The sequence below is a fragment of the Harpia harpyja genome, chromosome 4 (assembly GCF_026419915.1).
Source record: "Harpia harpyja isolate bHarHar1 chromosome 4, bHarHar1 primary haplotype, whole genome shotgun sequence".
Taxonomy (NCBI): Eukaryota; Metazoa; Chordata; class Aves; order Accipitriformes; family Accipitridae; genus Harpia; species Harpia harpyja.
Genome location: NC_068943.1, coordinates 61,007,930 through 61,030,608, shown reverse-complemented (window position 1 = coordinate 61,030,608; position 22,679 = coordinate 61,007,930). Strand labels below are relative to the sequence as shown.

The 22,679-nt window shown below is 37.7% G+C and overlaps 1 protein-coding gene across 5 annotated transcripts in view; it reads right to left on the bottom strand.

Moving 5' to 3' along the window:
• LAMA2 (laminin subunit alpha 2) overlaps positions 1-22,679 on the bottom strand; it is a 385,301-nt gene that overhangs the window by 280,338 nt on the left and 82,284 nt on the right. For all 5 annotated transcript variants that reach the window (XM_052784294.1, XM_052784299.1, XM_052784296.1 and 2 more), the window contains exons 2-3: positions 11,456-11,626; positions 7,177-7,289 (exon numbers count right to left, since the gene is read on the bottom strand). In XM_052784294.1, coding sequence (XP_052640254.1) covers positions 7,177-7,289; positions 11,456-11,626 — 284 coding nt within the window. The remainder of the gene's footprint in view (positions 1-7,176; positions 7,290-11,455; positions 11,627-22,679) is intronic.

The following is a 22,679-nucleotide window of genomic DNA, read 5'->3' as shown; positions in this document are numbered from 1 at the left end:
TACCTTTGCCTTCTGTGACTTGAGTGGTGTGGCTGGAGCACTTGCTGATGAAGACTGAGGCAAAGAAGTCATTGAGTAGCTCAGCCTTTTCCATGTCCTGCGTAACCAGGTCTCCCGTTTCCTTCCAGAGAGGGCCCACATTTTCCCTAGTCTTCCTTTTATCACCAACATATCTGTAGAAGCTTTTCTTGTTGCCCTTGACATCCCTGGCCAGATTTAATTCTATCAGGGCTTTAGCTCTCCTAACCTGATCCCTGCCTGCTCGGACAATTTCTCTGTACTCCTCCCAGTCTACCTGTCCTTGCTTCCACCCTCTGTAGGCTTCCTTTTTGTGTTTGAGTTTGTCCAGAAGCCTCTTGTTCATCCACACAGGCCTCCTGGTGTTTTTGCCTGACATCCACATCAGCTTTTTAGCTCAGGTAAGGAGCATGCTTTTGACATGAATCTCCCAAATGTCCCAATATAGCTTGCTTTGGTTCACATCATGAATAGATCATGGAGCTCACAAACTGGATTCCCTTCAGATAAGAACTAAGCCAGGAGAACATGTTTAGACATATGTGATTCATTTTAGCTGTTAATGGACATTCAGCCCATGGTCCAGAATAGAGCTAGTCTGAAGAAAATTTCCTGACAAGTGAACTGGGTCCTCAGCACCAAATAAACACAGGTCCTCTCACAAGTCTGTCCCCCCTCTCTCCCTGTAACACGCTCTTTGCTAATGCAGGCAAAATTGAAGTATCAATATTCAGATTTTTTACTCAGTTGTTTCCAAATTTTACCCAAATCTTCAAATTATAGGTCACATTTCACATTATGTATAGTAGTCCTCAGTATAGCAGCAGATATATAAACACATTGTGCTACCCAAAATTCAAGCTTTAAAAATAATAATTAAAAAAGATCATGAATTATAAAGCACAGTAATGAAATAATGAATCACAGTCCATATTGTGCATGTGGTATCCATAACTCAGCTATGAAATATTACACAGAAATTTATTATACGCTATTTCTGATGTTTGTAGCTGTCTTACCTATAATAGCAAAGAGTGAAGATGTACTTTCCATGGGACTCTTCCTTCCTAATGATCTTTTTTTCAATTTGGTGGCAACTGTGCACAGATTTCGTTTCCCTTCATTGATGGGAGGGGTTTTTTCCCCTACCTTTTAAGCTCTTCCCACAGACTACCACACTGAGCTTTTATAAGATGAGTCTGAGTCCTATCCTGCTATTTTCCTGTCCCAGCCTGAATCTCTCCCATTCATCTTGTCACAGTTTCTTAGTTCTCTCATGTCTGTCTTTTGCCACAAAGCCACTTAGGTGTACAGTTTTGTGTAGAGAAAGCAAAAGCAATCACTCAGTTTTGCAATTTTCTTCCTCTTCCTAGCACTATCCTTATTGTGGATACGTGATACATGTTTGTGACCATGAACACGCGCACTTGTGTGTGTGTATTTCTGCTCATGGGTATTAAAGTGAATCGAATAACAAAGGAATCATTCAAAACCAGATCAAAATCCTCCATTAAAATTATATTTGGACAACACAAAATTACAAAATAATGAATTTACCATTAGCAGAATATTTTTGTCTGCTTTTCGTAAATGCTTTTCAAAATGTTTCTGAGCAAGTCAAGCATTCTTCTCCTACTTCCAGTTATTCAGTTCTCTATATAGTTTCAGAAATGCCACTTTCCAAAGTAGAATATGTGCCACTCAAATAGTAAAGTCCATGAGTCCAAAAACTTACCTTCTAAAAAGTACTGAAATACACTTCAGGAGAAGTGGGACTGCAGTGATTCCTACATGGACTCAGAACACGATTTTTTAGACTCCTTCCTCCCTTCCTACAGAAGGAGGGCAGAGGAGAGGATGAAAAGGCAATGTGAAAGAGTTGGACACCATCAGAGCTTAAGGAACTTAAAACTGATGAACTGCAATTGCTTTATAGAGAAATCAGCTACATAGCTTAATCAGTTATTCTTGCTTGTGTACCTTATGAGATCTTACAAGGCCCTGAGGAGTGTCAACTACTTTCTTTTTCTTCAGAAATATATGCCTGGAAAGGATTACCTGGACACTGAACTGATCCTCCACAGTCTCAGTCAATTAAGATATACTTATTAAGTCCAGAATTTTCTGCCAGAACATTAACTCTGGGTCCACGTGAGTTCCACACATCTACAAGTCATGTAAAATATTTCAGCACCATTTAAACAAAAATATGAAGTGTATAGTAAAAAAATCCAAAACCACATAAATATGGTCCTGGCACAAGTATCTTAGCAATATCAAGGGTATGTCCTTGTTCCACACAACAGCAGGGAATTTGTTAATAAAAGTGTCCTGATGTGTGCAGAAATCGGAAACAGATAGGCTGACCACCTCACCTCAAACTGCCAACTGGTTTTTGTGTGTATTTGCCAATTTTCTTTAAAGATACCCTACTAGTCTTCCACATCACTGTGCAATTAAACCAATTGAGAATTTGGGGTAGCATGAGTACAGGGAATATGTTCTGCCTGGAACATTTCTAAGCATTTCTGTTTTGCCAACTCCCTTCTCTGTACTTCTTGAAGAGAAGGCTTATTTTCTGTCCTGCTAAACATTGCACTCACTGGACTTGAATTACTTTTGTTGCACTTGAACTGCCCATCACTCTTAAGGCAAAACCCACAGACCCTACACAACCAGCAGGAGTAAGAGATGCGGAACTGCAGACAGCTTCTCTTAGTAATTTGCAAGTGCTTCAAAGACGCAACAACCTAGCACACCAATGAACCTACCCTGCCAAACTCGGATCTGCAGTTTCACTTTCAGTAACCAGGTAGGGTAGCTCAACTTCTCATTTTAACCTCCATTTAAATTCATGTGAGCAACTCCTAAATAAATCTACATTCATATTTTGACCTTCTATGCACTTACTGGATGAAAAGCACTATAAAAAATAATTTCACATGTACAGCTACAAATGGTGTTCCATAATATTCTTATGAATTAGAAAAGATGGTGATTGTCAAAATGGCTAAAAAGTCTAGAGAAGTAATGAGTTAAGAGCAAATTAGCAAAGATGCTCAGAACCAAATAATTCCTGTTTTCAACTCATATTTTTATAATAGGTGGGGTACAAATTTCAAACATACTTTAATGAATTAGAAACCTAGCCTGCATTATAGATAAAAGCTCTTTATAAGTATTATGGTAAACCTCAACTGTTGGGAGAAAAGAAAAAAAATACTGGATTTTTCCCAACCTGACTGATATTTTGGCTCCTTCTAAAGTTAAATAAATTTTACTTCTTCAGTTTATTAGTTATTGCTAACTAGTGCACACCATTTTTATATGGCTACACTGTACTATAAAGTAAAATAAAAAATGTAGCTGCCCAAAAACGCCAAGCATTATATAAATGAAGAAATTGTAATTATTTTCCTGATTTTTTCATGAAATTGGGATTGCTAAAAGCTTTCCATGTACTATCATAATTGCCAGTAATAACATACAAACTAATGCATTCCTGCAATTTTCAGTCCATTACTTGTAGATTTGTCACTTGTTATTTCTATCTCACAAAAAGAAGTTGAGCATTTTCACACTTAAAGCAAGAATTTATCAACGCAAATATAGCAATTACTGAATCTCCTATAAGCCAAAGTTAAAGAATGGTATTTCTTTTAAGTGAGCTCTCAAAGATTATCTGGTGACCTTCATCATTCATAGCGAATACTACACATGACACTATCTGGAAGAGAAATTTCGTGTTTTACCGACTGCTTTAATAAAGCTTACAATGCTGTGTCTACTGAATAAGCAAACACAAACTCCTGATACTCCTTAAAATCCAAACAACTTGTATTTCTTACTGAGCAGTCTAAAAGCCGTACAAATGGCAACAGACCTTTTACTGCATTTTGAGGAACAAAACTGTTGTTCTGTTCATGTAAGGTGGTGAGTAAACAGCATGCATTCCTAACTACATGGGTTACTCAAATCATAAAGAGTGTGCCAGACAGCATTAGTGACACAGGGTCTTATCCCACCTCTCTGACATCCATGGAAACCTCAACACTGCTCCTATTCCAGCCAATACAACTGAATAGGCTTAAAAGAAGGTATCAGCTTTAGTACTGCAAAAGGACTGCCAAGCTTGCTTTGAACAATAAGCCAGAGAACATGGGAAAGAAACAGGCTCATTTCTTATGACAATCTAGATACTGACATAGCAGAAAAAAACAGAAGTTGTAAACCTGTAGTTTAGCAGAACTGACCTAAACGGTTACACAAGTAAAATCACTTGGGTGATGAAAAACAAGGATGGTAATTTAGTTCTAATGCCTGAGAGCTACTCACATATTAACAGATCATAGCCAACAAGAGGCACAATTCCTTGCTGTAAAGGCAAACCAGCTAATAACTCTGAAAGTTGAAAAGACATTTAAAAAACCCCAAAACTTTTTAACGCACAGGAGCTTAAACTCAAACTTCAGTAAAAAGGTTTAGCTCTGCCAATTGAAAGAGAAATGCACATTGAATACTTTTGCATATGTAAGGCGAAAGACACAGATGTAGGATTGTTTCTGCCAGAAACAATGAGGGCTCTAAAGCCAGCATGCTAATAATTCTTCCAGGATTCAAGGGCTCTTCCAGGTATAAAGACTACTGCCCTCCAAGTACTTCAGTGTCACAGATACAAGGTACTTACAAGAATTTTTACCATCAGATCATTTGGATGACAGTTTTTTTACAAGAAATAAAGGACAAAAGCCTAGAAATCCAAATATTACTCTTCATTAAACCTTACTGAAGTTCTGAGTTCTAGACTAAGTTAAGACTAAGTTTGATCTCTTAAAACAAAATTGTATGTATGAATGCACACAGATGTGTCAATGCCCTGCCTTTCATTTAATTTTATTTTCTGACAAACTATGCTTTATTGAAGCCTCTTTAGTTGATAATTAGCTATTGTCCTCTTTAAGTACAGCTAAATGAGAAAGAAGGGAGATAAGGACAGGCAGGTTCCAAGTGAAACTGATAAACCAATAATAATAAACTGAAATAGAAAACTGATCTCAGTGGAGAGATCACGGAGGAAGGGGGAGCTGGGAAGGGGAATCTCACTCCAGTGAGCCAGAGAAAGGGCCTTCTCTTTTTTCTTAACACCTGGAAAACACATTATGACACCATTTCCCACAGCATTCTCCTAGAGAAACTTGCTGCTCATGGCTTGGACAGGTATATTCTTCACTGGGTAAAAAAACTGGCTGGATGACCGGGCCCAAAGAGTTGTGGTGAATGGAGTTAAATCCAGCTGGCGGCCAGTCACAAGTAGTGTTCCCCAGGGCTCAGTATTGGGGCCAGTTCTGTTTAATATCTTTATCAAGGATCTGGACGAGGGAATCCAGTGCACCCTCAGTAAGTTTGCAGATGACACCAAGTTGCGTGGGAGCGTTGATCTGCTTGAGGCTAGGAAGGCTGCACAGAGGGATCTGGACAGGCTGGATCGATGGGCCGAGGCCAATTGTATGAGGTTCAACAAGGCCAAGTGCCAGGTCCTGCTCTTGGGTCACAACAACCCCATGCAGCGCTACAGGCTTGGGGAAGAGTGGCTGGAAAGCTGCCCGGCAGAGAAAGACCTGGGGGTGCTGGTTGACAGCCGGCTGAATATGAGCCAGCAGTGTGCCCAGGTGGCCAAGAAGGCCAACGGCTTCCTGGCCTGTATCAGAAATAGTGTGGCCAGCAGGACTAGGGAAGTGATTGTCCCCCTGTACTCAGCACTGGTGAGGCCGCACTTCGAATACTGTGTTCCTGTGTTCAGTTTTGGGCCCCTCACTACAGGAAAGACATTGAGGTGCTGGAGTGTGTCCAGAGAAGGGCAATGAAGCTGGTGAAGGGTCTAGAGCACAAGTCTTATGAGGAGCGGCTGAGGGAACTGGGGTTGTTTAGTCTGGAGGAAAGGAGGCTGAGGGGAGACCTTATCACTCTCTACAACTACCTGAAAGGAGGTTGTAGTGAGGTGGGGGTCGGTCTCTTCTCCCAAGTAACAAGTGACAGGACAAGGGGAAATGGCCTCAAGTTGCACCAGGGGAGGTTTAGATTGGATATTGGAAAAAATTTCTTCACCGAAAGGGTTGTCAGGCATTGGAACAGGCTGCCCAGGGAAGTAGTTGAGTCACCATCCCTGGAGGAATTTAAAATACATGTAGATGTGGCAGTTCGTAGGGACATGGTTTAGCGGTGGACTTGGCAGTGTCAGGTTTACGGTTGGACTTGATGATCTTAAAGGTCTTTTCCAACCTAAATGATTCTGATTCTATGATTTCTGGTCTGATTCAAGTTGTAGACAAATACAGGCCAGCCACAGACCAGAGAAAATTTTAAGGGGAGGGGGGTGGGGGGAGAGGAATAATTTGTTACCTACTTAATTGAATACCAAAATAGTCAAGCTTAATAAAATGATGAATAAATTTGGTAGCAGATAATTGTTCTGTATTTATCTTGGCATAATAAAAATAAAATTATTTTCCATCTACCCTCAAATCCTCTTGCTTACATACCTGGAATTTATGTAGCATTTTTGTAAGCATCAAATAACTCCATTCTGTATAGCTATATCTGTCAAGCAAGATTCCACTAACAAGAGGCAATTTATTTAAGGACATCGTTAGCCAAATTCCTCCCTTTACGCAGACTGCCCCTCAAAATAACCCATCAAATGCACATGTATGCCTAGCACAGCTGAACTATTTTTAGTGTACTTAAGTATTTTTAGTATTTTTTGTGTATTTAAGTGTATAGTACTATGTTACTGAAACAAGAAAGAACAGTATTCTGAACATAAACTTTTATTCATATTAATTTTTCCCTGAAGCTATCTTTTAATTGTCTTTAAAGAGCCAAACCAGAAGTTATTACGAAAAAAATACTGAAAATGTTATATCTAAAATAATTTTAAACATGACTTCATAAAAATATATATATGAAATAATTATTTTTAATTTGGTACATTATGTTACAATAAATGGTCAGTCAGAATTATCTGTATAAATAACAAAGTTATAGGAGAAGCTGAATGTGTCTTCATAACATAAAAGCAATACAGAGCAAAGAGGAAAATAATCCAGGTGATCTATTGTGCAAGAAAGCAAGCCTTTGCAGAAACAAACGGAAGTCTACCTGTTGGAGGTCCAATGTAATGGTCACATAATGATATTCAATTCCATTCTGGATACTAGGGCTTTGCCACCAAGTGTTCTTGCCATCAATTGCGTTTGTTATCGGATGTCGTTCTGTTAGAACAGCAGAAATACATAAATATATATCAAAATTATTAGGAGATTTAAATGTTTTTAGATCTAAAATCTAGATTTTAATACAATTACAGAACTAACGAGGCAGCACTTAAAAAACAGGAAATTAATTTTTCTTTTACTCTTGGGGCACAGTCATGCTTATTATTACTGGAATGCTCATCTAATATTAGTTGTTTAATTTTGGTTAGGATCACAAGAAGATGATTCAGAACACCTAAATGCACTTAGAGGCTCTCCTGATTCTACAGAAAATGTAGACATCTAAATCAAGTGAACACTTCCTGCAGTCTTCCAAAGTTTCAAGTACTATAAAATCACTAAATGTTGCAACAGAAACAACAAATCAGGAACCTGAGAAATGCTGTGCAAGGAAAGCAGAATTAAAGTAATACTGCTATTTACATTTCTAAGACATTTCTAAGCACACATGGAAATCAGAAATCATTACAGAATTTATTTCTCAACTGGAAAATTGTCTGACTCACATACATGTATATAAAGAAGGTTTGCTTGGTTATAATACATATCAAAGTCCAAGATGCATTACTTTCTATGTCTACATTTACTCTGCTGCAGTGTCCCAAATGAATCCCAAATAATAGGGATAAGAATTTATTTACAGAATTGCATTCTTCCTAGATTTCAAGATCTTCTAAGTTATTGAAATTTGCTTACACAGTACTTTAATGGTATTTAGACTGAGAAAAATTGCACTCAACATTTCCAGGTTACTTTTTGTGGTCAATTTGTGTTTCTCTCCTGTGCAAAATGGAAAATAACAAAAACTCAATTTTAAGAAGGTACAAAGATCTCTATTTTGAAGTCCCTGATTGCCTAGAGCAAGTCTGTACATTATGGGGAAAATAGCCCAAAGGAAATTCAAATACAGCAGTTTTCCTCTATGCAAGTTCTGTCTGCAAGAACATAACAAGACAGGAGAAATCCTACCCCGCTGATTAAGGATGGCTTTCTAAACTGACAGGTTTTCTTGATATAAAACTGGAATACGCTTCATTACTAGCTAGTCCTAGAATTGCAAATAATTAATTCATGAACTGATTAATTTACTGTTATTTTAATTATTACCTAAATCAAGCAGCCAGATTGATTGTCTTTGTGTCTCTGGTTTTTTGCTACATCAACCACCTGTGGAGGACAGGAGTCCTAGCTCATTAAGGAAAGCCAGAATGTCTGAACATATTTAAAGACACAATTAAAGTGCTTTGTGGGAGTGAAGGAAGGCATAAGCCCGCAAAATTGAAAATGCCAAAAAATTTATTTAAATATCAGATTATTCAGTGGCATTAATGGGCACCAACATTTGCAAGTTAGAATAGCAGTGCTAAAAGTGATGTTATTAGTAGCTTTATATTAAAGAGAAAAGCAAAACACACCTATATTTACATGTTGTCAGTTCCCACAGCTCTGATCGTTTGCACAAACTTTGGCTTTAAATGAGTGCTAGCAAAAATCACCTGTAAATCAAACTCAGAGCTCCTCAGTGATTGTGACAGAAGCTGTCTAATTGGAAATTTTGATGTAAGTCTCTTCAGGTGAAATTGATATAAAGGTAAATCATGAGAAGGAGGGTTGGGAGATGAATCACCAATTAACTGTAATCACCATTATGAAAGTTTAATCACAATTAATTTGAAAACACTGGTTAATTGCTGGCATGTTTTACCTATTTAAAAGGTAAGGGACAATAATATAATATTTGTAAAAAGGACTGGATTGCAAATGCAGTTCAAGGCCCAAGCTCCTTGATGGATGTCAAGGGGGACAACTTACAGAGCGAGCCCATCAAACTGTGCTCTTTAATTTGGGCTCACATGTGATTAACCAGGGAATTTGTGTTCATTTCCTACTACAGTAATTAAGGGGAGGCACTCCAGACTCGCATATTCCAGGGGGATCATTTAAAGTCTGGTTACATTACATGGTTCTCCTATTAACGAGCCATCTCTGTTTAAATAAGGCATTTCCTTCTGCCAAATGAACATTTAAAAACCTTAAAATGAGACGTGGTTGGCAACAAAAGACCAGACATTATGAAGCTGGGCAGATTCAAGTTTTTAAGAGGGTAGGAGTGAGGGGAAACACTGATATAAATCATTCAGATGGGGTTTATATGTATATACACACATATGTATGTCTGTGTATATACATGTATATTAGTGTACACTATCTGATATCATAGGCGGGACATGGGAACAAAGCAATCCAGCTTTGTTTTAGGTTTGGTTTTTTAATTAAACAAACTTGATATAGGAAAAAAACTTTTACGATGTGCATGCATCTCTAAATATCCATCTATAAAGAAGGGAAAGAATCTATTGCACAGTGTTTCTGCCTGTTGGAATGGTTCCAAAACCCCCTGAAATATTCTGTGAGTGAGACACACTACTACTATAGTATAACATATTTGAATGCTATATTGCTACAAAATCGTATGACCTTTCCTCAGAAGGCAGCATTTACTACAATTAAAGAAGATGTCAAAACTTGGAAAACTACCTTGGGGAAAAAAAAAGGTTGCAACTGTGTTCAGACAAATGAAGTAGTCTATACTGGGGCAATTATAATTAGCTTCGCAAATGCAAGATGGGGAGCAAATGGATAGGTAGGTATTTAGCAGTAAAGCATCTGAGGATTACAATGGATAACTAGCTATATATCTCTCAGTGGTGTCACACCATTAAAATGGGGAAATATCTAAGTAAAACATGTAAACATTCTGTTCATTCTGAAGCAAACCTGCATCTCTATGCAGTGCTGGTAAGAGCTCAGGTGAATTTTAATAAAGATGAAAACCTCTAAAGAGAATTCAGAGAACTGCAATTTGCACAGTTAGAGTCCTAGAAAATACAACCTATGAGGAGAATGAAAGAAAAGAGATAGCTTAGTGTAGAAACTAAATAGAGCAATACCATCAACCCTCAATTAAAATATTTCTGTAAAGTAAAAGGGAATAATCCATTCCTTATATTGACTGAAGTTAGCAAAAAGGTAACATGAATTTCTGCAAGAAGATGCAGATTAGCTATTAAGAAAAGACTTTGCAATGAGTAAAATAACTCTAGGAAGGGTGGCCCTGGAAGGAAGTTTCTAAGGAGAAGCTAAACAAGCCATAGATAGCTCATCCTGTCTAGAACTAGCAGACAGATTAAATGTCATCTGTTTACTTTTTTTTCCTGTGGTTTTAAGTATGTGCTTTGTCATGAGGTGAAAATATATCAGAGCTAGGTTTCAGAAGGAAACAACTGGAAAAAAAGAAAAATTGTCTCCATGCTTCTGTGGCTGTGCTTCTTCCAACATTTTATCTATTGCATTAAAAGCTGTCTTAAGTGTTTCTACACCCTACACCCTCTACCATCTACAGTGCCAATATACTCACAAAAATATAACATTAAAGCTATTTATGACTTTCACTGCAAGGTCACATGAAATTGAACTTGTATGACTTGACTAAGAAATTTTCTTAGTTCTAATCCTCCCAACTATTAGAAACATGCATCTCTGAAGCAGATGATAACAAATTTATACTTGAAAACTGATTTTGCTTCCGGGTAGTCTTTAAGAAAGCAGTGTTAGCAAAGTTCAAAAAAAAAAAAACAAAAAAAACCAAACTAAGCAATTAAACCAAGCAATGCTCCATTATCTTATCTTCTTTTTTCTGGCTCAATGAAACTGAATTAACATCAAACGAAGAAGAAAAATATCCCAGAACACAATAAAATAAAACCAGAGTTGGCCCTAACCTGAAATTTCAGATGTTGCTTAGATTGGCCAAAATTTTCAAATTCCACAGGTAAGTATGCAGGTAAAAGTCATCTGGTTTTCATTCATGTTTAGTATATATTAAGAGAATTCAACAACAGCTGTAGATACTTAATTTTCCTAAATCTGAATTTAGGTGCTCTGCTTTTAAGTATCTGAATTAGAAAGTTCAGTCTGAGGAGTATGCATAACAGATACAGATTTTGAAATACCAATGCAAGAGATGGGTAACCTCATTTAAAAAGAAAGAGACAGACATTTCACAGTAATCAGGCCAGTGACCTACAGTTTTGTTTGCTGAGTGTCTACAACCTTTGGAAAAAAATATTTTTAAAGGAACAAAATGAAAATGGCATACGTACGATGTGGAACCCTGCTCCTTTGATCACATATACGGCACTGAGGGTTCCTTGCAGGCTGTCCAGGTACGTGTTCAACAAGTTTGCAGTACATTTCCCGACCCTTTTCTCCACAGGTAGCATTGGTTGTGATGAGAGCATTAGTAGCCAGGTTCAGGACTGCGGGAAACAACCCTGCAAACAAAATAAAATCAAATCATGAACAAAAGCAACAGAGGCAAAAGCAAGGTGAATTTAGCAGGACAATCATAAATGAACATAACACCTGCTACAGCATTAAAGCAAAAGGCTTAGTTTTCAACAACTACGGAAGTAATGAAGCACAGAAAAGCACCAACAACTTTGGTTTTGAATCCAGAATTTAGACATCAGAATAAAGCCATTATACTGATGGCTGCCTCCTCATTCCCTTCTAAAACTCAATTTGGTACCTTCTGGTTGTATCTTGAACAATAGCAGGACACCAAAGGAGAAAGTATAGTATGGAAATATACAAAGCACCATAAAATATTTTTTTTTCATCATCAAACCTTGTGTTCCTACCCAATTGGACATTGAAACACTGTACACAAATTACCTACGAAAACTCTCTTATTCTTCTTTTCTGCTTACATCTCCATGGGAAAACTTTTCCTTCACAGACTGCATGACCTGTATTACACTATATTACTGTTCTGCTTAGGACCTCATAGTCACCCTTGTCATCAGAGAAGCTGAGTAATTCATGCAGCAACACGAATAGCATCTGCCACGTGTGGTTTCCCTTTCCTCAAGAAGAGGATAATATATACAACATTATATCTTTTATGGCAGTATCGTTGTTTTTTTCAGGTGCACACGCTGAGTGATGTATTATAATTCTCATTCAGCACAGCACTTAAGCACATGTCTGAGTGCTCTGCTGAACTGAGTTCTATGTAGCAGTAAACTATAAAGATTATAAACCATATGAAGAACAATCATTAAGGTGGGTTACGCTCCTTCCCACTAAATACTGATCAAAACCTTTGAGCTGTGATAAAATTGATCCACGGAGACAAACTGATATGGCATGTTGAATGTATACATTAGCCCCTCACATTAAATCAATCACTGCATCTTCAAAGGCGTAATTTGCCATGGCTGCAGATTAAAACAAAACACCACCAAAAATTCTGCAGTATGGATTGGGATCATCTTCAGATTTATTTGACGACAATTTCCACTGGGCCTAAACCCACTCTTCTGCAATTCATTCAGCTTCTAACCCTATTGTACTATTATAGCCTTAAAATAAGGCTTTAATCAAAACTGAATTTGCAATTATTGTAGACTCATAAAGCTGCCTTTATAATGACATTCCTTTTCCTCCTCCACAGATGGACAACACTATTCAACTGACTCCTTTCAGTCCTTTACCTCCAGTCTCCTGCTTGTCTCTGCAATTAACCTGTATGCCATTTAATTACCAAGCTTGGCTGGTCATGGTAGAGCTGTCCTCTGACATTGTGGGTTAGTGACTCTCATGCTCACTTTAAAACCATGTTAAATATACTGCTTGAGCAAGGGAACCAATTAGTTACTAACCTGTCCCATTTGTATAGTCAATAAATAGTTGAGATTTTATTGATGTGTAGCTTGCTTCTTCTGTATAGATTACAACTCATTTTCATCACATCTTAAAATCGATGCAGTTGTTCTTGTATTTTTATTCAATGCGTTCAGTGATATTTGCTGCCTTCTACAATGGGGGCACATGGTAAAAATCTGTGTAAGCATTAGCAGAGTAGATGAATTAATAGCTGTGGAACTTTCTAGGTTGACTTACAGCCTCATTATTCTCTTTTTAAGCTGTATGAAGTTAATAGTGTAAAAGCCAGTAATCATTTAGTCTTAACACATAGTCTGGCATTTGGTTTGGAGGTAAGTATTTTATTCCCTCAAAAGTGAACCTCATAAAAAGGACTGAATAATCCTACATGCAAGCAATTGCAGTACATGGCATCAGGAGAATAAAACCTTTAAAAAACAGTGGAACAGCTGAAAAAGAGCAGCCCAAAAGCCTCCAGATTCACACAGCTATAAAAATATCACATTACATGTCTATACACAAATCATACCATTGTTCTAAGTTTTAACTCAAATTTTAAATGTAAGAGACATAAGTAAATGAAGAGTATTTAAGGAACTCATCAATTAGAACACAGTTTCACTCTCAGGTAACCTCTTTTATGTACAGAGCAGCTTAGGACAAAACTACCAAAACAGCCTCGCCCATAATCAGTACAAACACAGGCACCAAAACAAGTATTGGGTGTTCCACTGTCAAGAGACCATGTCAAGATCCCAGCACCTCACAGAGAAGTGCATCACATTGCACTCCCCGCAGGCTCACAGGAGTGGTTCTGACAGGCAGAGAGCAAAAGACGCACAAAGTGCTCCTACACTGCACCCAGCACTTCAAGTTTGGTATTGATGAACTCCCCAGTCCTGGTATTTTAACAAGTTAAAAATTACAATTAACAACTACATATTTGAACTTCTTTTCAATAATCTTTGTTTGCAAGGAGCAGGCAGTTGGGCTCAATGGTCCTTATGGGTCCCTTCCAACTTGAGATACTCTACAATTCTATGATACTGCTTTGTATAGCCCAAAATAAGGCTTTGCTTTTTAAGAACATTTGACATGCAAGCTCCATGGAACAGAGGAAGCAGTACTATTCATATTGCTTTCTAGCAATTAATATATATAATACTTTCACAACATAGGCACAAGATTCTAGCAATACAGAAGATGAAACCATTGTCTTGAACCCTTTAGTTAGGCCCTTTGAATATGAAATAAAAATGTGAATGTTCATGATGCTAGTGTACACTGTTTATCCTTTCTAACATTCACATCTATCCAATCATAAATCCCCAGGAAAAAGACAAGAAAGCTCAATACACCACAGTTCATTTTTTTAGAGAATTTTGCCTTATTTTTCATGACGATAATCATACAGAAGGAATATTTAAAAATTGGTGTACTAGTTTTGTGCATCTTAAAATTCAATTTCTCACTAAATTATATAGTTTATTTAGTTATCAATCCCACCTTGAATTCTATGGGCATCCTCCTATCAAATACTTCCAAAAACATAATCTGCTATAATTACAGAGAGTTCTTCTCTCATTATTGCCAAATACCTTTAGTAATCATTTGCTCCAGTGCAAAAACTGGGTAAAATGCCTCTGAGTCAGAAACGCATTATCTCTATTTTGTGTAGCTCAAGTGCAAGCAGAGAAATTCTACTCCCTTCAACTGCCAGCTACATCAATCTTTTCCCTCCTTTGTGTCACTAGCAAAAAACAGATTAGCATTCATTTCTACCTGTAAAAAACACCAAAATTCTAGCAATTGCATGGAGGTAATAGATAGAAAAGATTGGCTTATAATTAGGCAGTGGTTTTAGCAGCTTGAGTTCAATTTCTGGTTTTCAACAGATTTCTGTTGTGTGAAAAAAACCACAGTCTCAGATTCTCACCTATGAAATGGGCATGGTCATCTTTCTGCTTTCCATTTTGGTTTTTAAGCATGGAACATATTCCATGGAGCTTTTAGAGTATGGAAGCCCGATAGACAGTTTACTGTTGACAGGTGATTAAACTATGAAAGGAAAGTAACACAGAAACTAATCAAATTCTTTAAAGTGGTGTACCATGCAAGGGTAATCAAGCAAGCTGCTCAACCCTCTACAGAATTGGTGATGAAAGTTTAGCACGTATTGTCAACAAAAAGTTTTAGAAAAAAAACTGGTAAAAATGAAAAGCAGAGAATCAGCAGGAATAGCTGATTTTTGCCTACAAACTTCAATGTACTCAAGTTTTACACAGCCACTGTTCTAGTTAAAAGTAGGGTGTTGTACCAAAGTGCTAACTACTTTATCATTTTTTTAAATGGTTCCTGGATCAAAGCAGATCTGAATATCTATCTTAAAGACAAAAATAGTGGATGCTTGGGATCAGTGTTTTTTTACAGAGGCCTTACAAGTCATCCCTTATCAATACTAACGTTCTTTGCAGACATTGGCAAGCATATAGGTATAAGTGATTCACTGAGTTCAACATATTTAGATTAACAAAGAGATTTTGACAAGATTCCACAAAGGCCATTAAAGGAACTACACTATCATGACATATGAGGGAATGACCTCTTATGAGATAACAACAAAAAACCAAAAATGGGGAGTAACACGGGAAAACGACAGCAATCTTTGCTGTTTTGTTCAACAGTTACAGAAGTAACTTAGAAAAGAGGATAAAAAGTAAGGTGACAGTTTATTGATGATAGAAATTATTCAGGATAATCAGAATAAGGACAGACCACAAAGAGTGGTAGAAAAATTTTACAGTATGGTGTGTCTAGGAAATAAAATGGCAGATGAAATTGAGGAATGGAAATTAATACACAGGGGAAAAATACGATAGGCTCTGCATGAGCTGTTATCACTGCTGAAAGAGTTATTATGGATATTTCAATGAAAATATTAGCTCAAGGAATAGAAACAAAATGTCATTATCACGTAAATCCATCCATAATGACAACTCAAATACTGTACAATATTCCTTATCCCTCATCTCCAAAAGGACATGGTAGAACTAAAAAAGATAAAGAAAAGTGTGACCAGATCACAGCTGTGGATCAACTTCTGAATGTGGACATTAACAGGCTACTGGGAAAAGAACTGATTGGGAGATGTATAAAATAAAATAACTGTATATAAAGTCATACATGGGTTTAGTAAGTGAACATTTGGAAGTGAACGTGGTAAGTTTAGTTACCCTTCTACCACAAATTGGGGGTTCTGAGTCAACTTACCACACAAGTTTTCTTCACTGATAGGGATTTTTTGTCTGTTTATAAATGGAACTGCTTTTCAGTATGATAGAAATTAAATTCTAGAATACATTAATAAATTCTATAATAAAATGTTTTCATTCCAAAAGCAGGAATGGATTAAAAAACAATTAGATTAATACATAGAACAAGGGTTCATCTGGAGCTGTTAAACATGAAAGGCTTGGTGTTCAATTGTCAGTTCAGAACATCCCTAAATCACTGGCTGTTGCAGGGTTTTGTCCAGGGAGGCATCACTGTACTCTTTCTCTTCTTTCACATTTTTCCTTGTTATTGCCTCCAATACATACCTGTAGTTGTTTCTTAGTAAGGCTAGTAGCACATATAGCCCAACAACAAGGTCCACCCAAAATGGAATAGAAACTGTAACCTTAATTTTGTGTGGGCGTTACTAATGAAACCATAATATTTTTGCCAACATTCATTTTTTCCACCAACCATTGTCCTCTGTACTACTTCCCATCATTACCTTGCATCCATGGAGGTCTCATTAATGGCTACTTATTCTGCAGATCCTCAGAACGTCCTCTGAGATTGGTGATTTCCTTGCAGTTTTCTCCAAAGCAGTATTACCTAATTCATTTTATGTTTTCCTCATCTCATGGCATAAAGAAAATAACAGCCAGCTTCACATGTTTTCTGTTATGTACTTTTCACGTTTCCTCACCAACCTCCAGCTCATATAAGCTCAGTAAGTATCAGTGGAATAAAACCCACCAATCTGATGCCTGGCACCCTGCCTATTTTGTCATGCCCTATTACCTACTTCTCTGCCAAACTGACAGATTTTCCACATGCTTTATTGCAATAGTTGAGATCAGCAGAAGCACGAGCTACACAAGTAGCAGGTACAAGATATTTTCATAAAGTCTGCCAGCTGTTGAATTCAATCTCATTCTCACTCTCACTCTCCTCCCAAATAGCGCTATTTGATTGACCTTCAGAGCACACTGCAAGACCTAGCTGATTTCCCTAGCTGAGAGAGGATGGAGGGATTCTAGTTAGAAATCAAAGATGTTAACTATATTTCCAGCTGCCAAATGGTGATTACAGGTTCATTATGAAGTGGGGATAGTCACTGGGATAACCTATTTTTGAAGTATGTCAAGGAGCAGCTACAGCAAAGGAGGGGTACTGAAAATAGATATAAATGTAAACAAGATAATTACCTTGTACATTAGTCTTCCTACCATTTACCAGGTCTTTTTCTTTCCTTTTTTTTCTTTCTTTCACATAACCCATGGAGAACTGCAAATACTGTTTCAACCACATCAGCATCCTGCATCTACAGAGCAGCTGGTGGGATATGTCTCACTAGAAGGGCACTCCAGCATTACAATGGAAGCAGGAATCACAAGCAAAGAACCAAGACCAAGATTATAACCTCTGTTAGGCTTCTGCTACAGCATGGAGGAAGCAGCAGCTACCTTGAGTGAGAAACAAGGAACCACCAATTAGCGATAGGAGATGGAAGACAACAGCAGAGATCTTTGCATGGAGATGAAGGAAGGAACTGTCTAACTGAGTAGGGGAGACTGGGAAACAGAGAAGAAAATTGGAAGGAGAAAGACCACTGCAAAGATACTGATAGAAGGCTCTGTGACCTTTCTTCTTGACAGATAATGGTTGGCAGATGAAATTTTGCATTTGCTATTATTTAATATCTAGATTGTCATTACAGAGGGATAAGATCAGCGCCCCATTTTACTGGGTAAAAGTAATATAAATAATTGCAGTCCCTGCACATATAAGCAAAATGTTAACTAAAAAAAAAAAAATTATTGTTTTTTAATAGTATTTTTAAAATACTTCTAAGATAGAAGACAAACTTTGGGTTACCAACTCTGGGATTCTTTGTGTCTTACTAAAGCATTAGAACTAAGAAGATGTTTTCCTCCTTCAAAGAAAGCTCTGTTAAGACCTGCATATTCCTCTTCTCTCTTCTAAACAGACCAGTATTTGACATGGTATATTTCCTTCAATCTTCTTAAAATATCCCTAGTCTCTTCAAAGAAGCAAATAAAACAGCCTGCCTAAATATGTCTAACTTTTCAAGCCAATCTTCCTAGTCTATAGAGTACTTTGAAATGTTCGTGCAGTCAAGCAGAGCTGTTTGCCACTGAATTTGTACTAAAAAGACAAAAGAGAATATGTCAATTTCAGATGTTCTAAGAAGTGTCACTGGAAAAAGAGAGACTTGTCTGCTGCAGCGCAGAGCTACGCTAGGCTGTGGGAACACAGTGGGGAGAAAAAACTGGGACAAAACAAAACAAAATGTTGCAGCACAGAATAGCTTCCAGCTGTGCACCACAGGGAATAACTTAATGCACTCTATCCACAATGTAGATGAAGAGTTTTATACAACTAGAAAATAAGCCCAATTTGAAGAAATAGCCGTCCAGACACAACAGAGCTTGCAGACTGAAAAAAACTTGACACTAAGCCCATTTGTCGAGAGGAAAACAAAATCGGAAAACAAGTATTTCAGTCCCTTTTTATGTCAGTTGCCCTAAACCACTGTGCATTATAGTACTGTTCAGTAGTCATCCTTTTTTCCTTCCAAAGGAAGTGGAAAGGTGGTTTTCAATGTTTGGTGGTAGAGGTGGCTTACTTTTACCTTCAGGCAGTTTTCTCTCTTCGTACTGAGTAACGTTACATACATCCTCCTGCATATTTAACTTCACCACAAAAGACATAGTATAAAATCCTAACCTGAAGAAGTTTGATAGCAAAGCTAACTATAATCCTTACCAAGTAACAGATGCATCTGAAAAAGGGTGTATTGATTATCTAGTAATATTACCTTGCGTCTCCATGGCTTACAGCACACAAAATCTATAGGGAATTTGCTGATTTTAATAGCAAAACATGATTGGTTTTACAGATTGGGCGACTGAGTGAAAAAATTGCTATTGGCTTACCCCAATACTATATTGTATAAAATATATAAGCATTTGCCTAGCTTTGTAATCAATTTCCTTTTTTCTAGAGCTGTCACAGAAGGTTGTTTTGCAAAGCAGAACAGGAAAAATATAGGTGAAGATGAAATCCTGTCTCCTTAACATCCATGGCAGAACTCCCACTGAATCAAAAATCCAAAGCACAAAGATTTAATGGACATCTCATTTTCAGAGGTATTTACATGCCTCTGACATGAGTCAGGCACCCACTGATTTTCAAATATACGTCTGTATTCTGGCACCAATTTTAAAGTGCAAAATCCTAGTTGTACAAATATCTTATCCACAGAAAGAGTGCGCTATGCATGAAGAAGCAAGCAGCACTCTTTACAGTTATTTCCTTGTATTTATTAGCCACATGACCTTCATTAAAACCTTTGCAATGCAGTAGTATGGTCCTGGTCAGCCAAGCAGGCCTAACAAGAAAAAGTAAAAGGACCTCTGGGAGGCAACACTGATCTACTGCAAACAGGAATTCTCCCAAATCGTGTATCTTCTGTTCTTCAATAGCACACATCAATTTACAACTTTCCCAAATTACATGATATAGCTAACAAGGTCCATTTTTGTGCAGTTCCCACATCTGAATATCCGTGTCTCCATACTCAGAAGACACTGTAGGTTTGGTTCCCCCCACTAATGCACTTCCTTCAGTTGCAAAGAGAGGGTGAGAGAGAGACCTCTATTTGTCTATCCCAGTTCCATCCCACTGAAGGAGAAAGAAAAAAAAAAAAAGGATTATGACACTGAATAAAAGTGTAAAAAAATGAAATCAGAATTTCTCAAAGTTAGAGTAGAGCCTGGGAAAACTGGAGCCTCCAGATGCAATTTACTGCTGACTTTGGTCTTGACAAAGCTATTGTTCTATGCAGAAAAACCCTGCTATACATTGTCTTGGACACTAAAGAATATGAAGCTTATTACTATTTTTGCAATTACTTCAAAATGAATGTCCATTGAAACCACACTGCAGAATCAGAATTAGTTACTGTGCCCTTGAGTCTCCAACACTGTCAACTTAAACAGAAAGACTGAGATGTTTGCTGTGTTCTTTTACAAGAGGCAACAAAAGACATGTTACGGAGGCTAATAAAAGTCATCCACCTATTATTCATCATCATCTACACTGACAAAAAAATTCAAACTGAGTTTGACATTGTGAAACTAAAGAGCAAATGGAAAAACTGATCTTATGATATGGAAGAGGTTCAGTGTACTTACTTTTACCCTGAGGATTCAGATGAAAATAGTTTAAAGTATGTTTCTCTCAACTGATGAGCTTGAATAAACATCAAGTTCAATTCTCATTCTTTGAACTTATTTATTTCTTGCTATTCTGCTATAATGCTTTACAAACACATACTGGTAAGGATTCTAAAAGTTTTAACATATTCTCGTAAAACATGGGACCACCAATTAGCAATTTCAATGCGGAGTTCTTAACATTGTCTTCAGAGAATTAAAGAATCATTGAGGCTGGAAGGGACCTCTTACCTAGCCCAAACCCCTGCTCAAGTAGAATCACTAGAGCAGGTTGCCCAGGACTGTGCAGCTGAATTTTCAATATCTCTAAGGATGCAGACTCCACAGCCTCTCTGGGCAACATACTCCGCTGTTTGACCACCCTCACAGTAAAAAAAGTGTTTTCTTATGTTTAAATGGAATTTTCTGTATAGCGATTTGTGCCCATTACCTCTTGTCCTGTCACTGGATACTACTGAGAAAAGTTTGGCTGTATCTTCTATATTACCCCCCAACACACACATATTTCTCCACATTGATAAAATCTCCCTGAGACTTCTCTTCTCAAGGCTAAGCAATCCCAGCTCTCTCAGCCTCTACTTGTAGGACAGATGCTCCAAGTCCTTAATCATCTTCCCAGCCATTTCCTGGATTTGCTCTGACATGTCCACATCTCTCTTGTACTGAGGAACCCAGAACTGGACACAGCTCTCCAGGTGTGCTCTCATCACTGCTGAGCAGACAGGGAATGATCGCCTCCCTCAGCCTGCTGGTGACACTCTAACTAATGCAGCCCATTTGCCTTTTTTGCCACATCGCTGGCTCATGCTCAACTTGTTGTCCACCAGGACACCCAGATCCTTCTCTGCAAACCTGCTTTCCAGTCATTTGCCTCCAGTCTGTATTGGTGCATGGGGCTGTTCCTCCCCAGGTGCGGGACTTTGCACTTCCCTTTGTTGACCTTTATGAGGTTCTTGTTATTCTACTTCTCCAGCCTGCCAAGGTCCCTCTGGATGGCAGCACAGCCCTCTGGCACATCAGCCACTCTGTCCAATTTTGTATTGCCTGCAAACTTGTCGAGGGTGCACTCTGCCCCATCATCCAGGTCATTAACAAAGATGTTACACAGTGTTGGCCCCAGTATTGACCCCTGGGGTACATCACTAGTGACCTGCCTCTGGATGGACTTTGTGCCACTGATCACAACTGTCTGGGCCTACCCATTCAGTTTTCAATCTACCTTGCTGTCCACTTCTCTAACCCATATTTCATCAGCTTTTCTATGAGGATGTCATGGAGATAGCATCAAAAGCCTTAACAAAGCTAAGATAAATAGCATCCACTCTTCTCCCCTCATCCACCAAGCCACCTCATCGTAGAAGGCTATCAGGTTGGCTAAGCACAATTTCCCCTCCGTAAATCCATGCTGGTCTTAAAACCAACATTTTAGCTACGCACACCATTTACATTTACCATTTTACATGTATGTGTTACTTAAACCCAAGCTATATAACACCCTATTAAAATGAGAGCTAAGTTGCTCTCCTTGGATAATACTGTAAGGCCTTACACCTTTGATCTGTTCAGTTTCAATGCATGTAAAGCACAATTAGCAAGATCAAGGCCCTCTCTGATTACAGCATTGAAGGCAGAATGCAAAACATATTTTTCACAACTCAAACAGACTCCCAGCTTTCCATAGAACAGAACAGGTTATCTCTATTTCACTTCCATACAGTCAGTATTGAGAGGCACGAATTAGCTGAATAACTGAGAAATGTTGCAAAACAAGTGCTTAATAAACTGCAAAATTAAATTGTATATTTGTGTAGTAATACAGATTGCTGTTTGCTATGCACTGAGTCAAGAAACTCTTCAGTGACTTATAAGACCATGGAAGAATATTTTGAACATTCTGCATCAATTTTACTGTACCCTTATGTTCTGGTACATTGAAACAGTTGTTGTATGTTACATGCATTTGTTCACCATAGACTTTGGACAAAAGGGCTACTAAATACATATATTTATAAGTGCTGCAATAGTGTAGTTATATATTTATAAATCATATATATATGTAAGATATACAGATACACAAATGTAGTAGTGTATCTGTATCTGTAGTCACAGTAGTATGAGTGTCTAA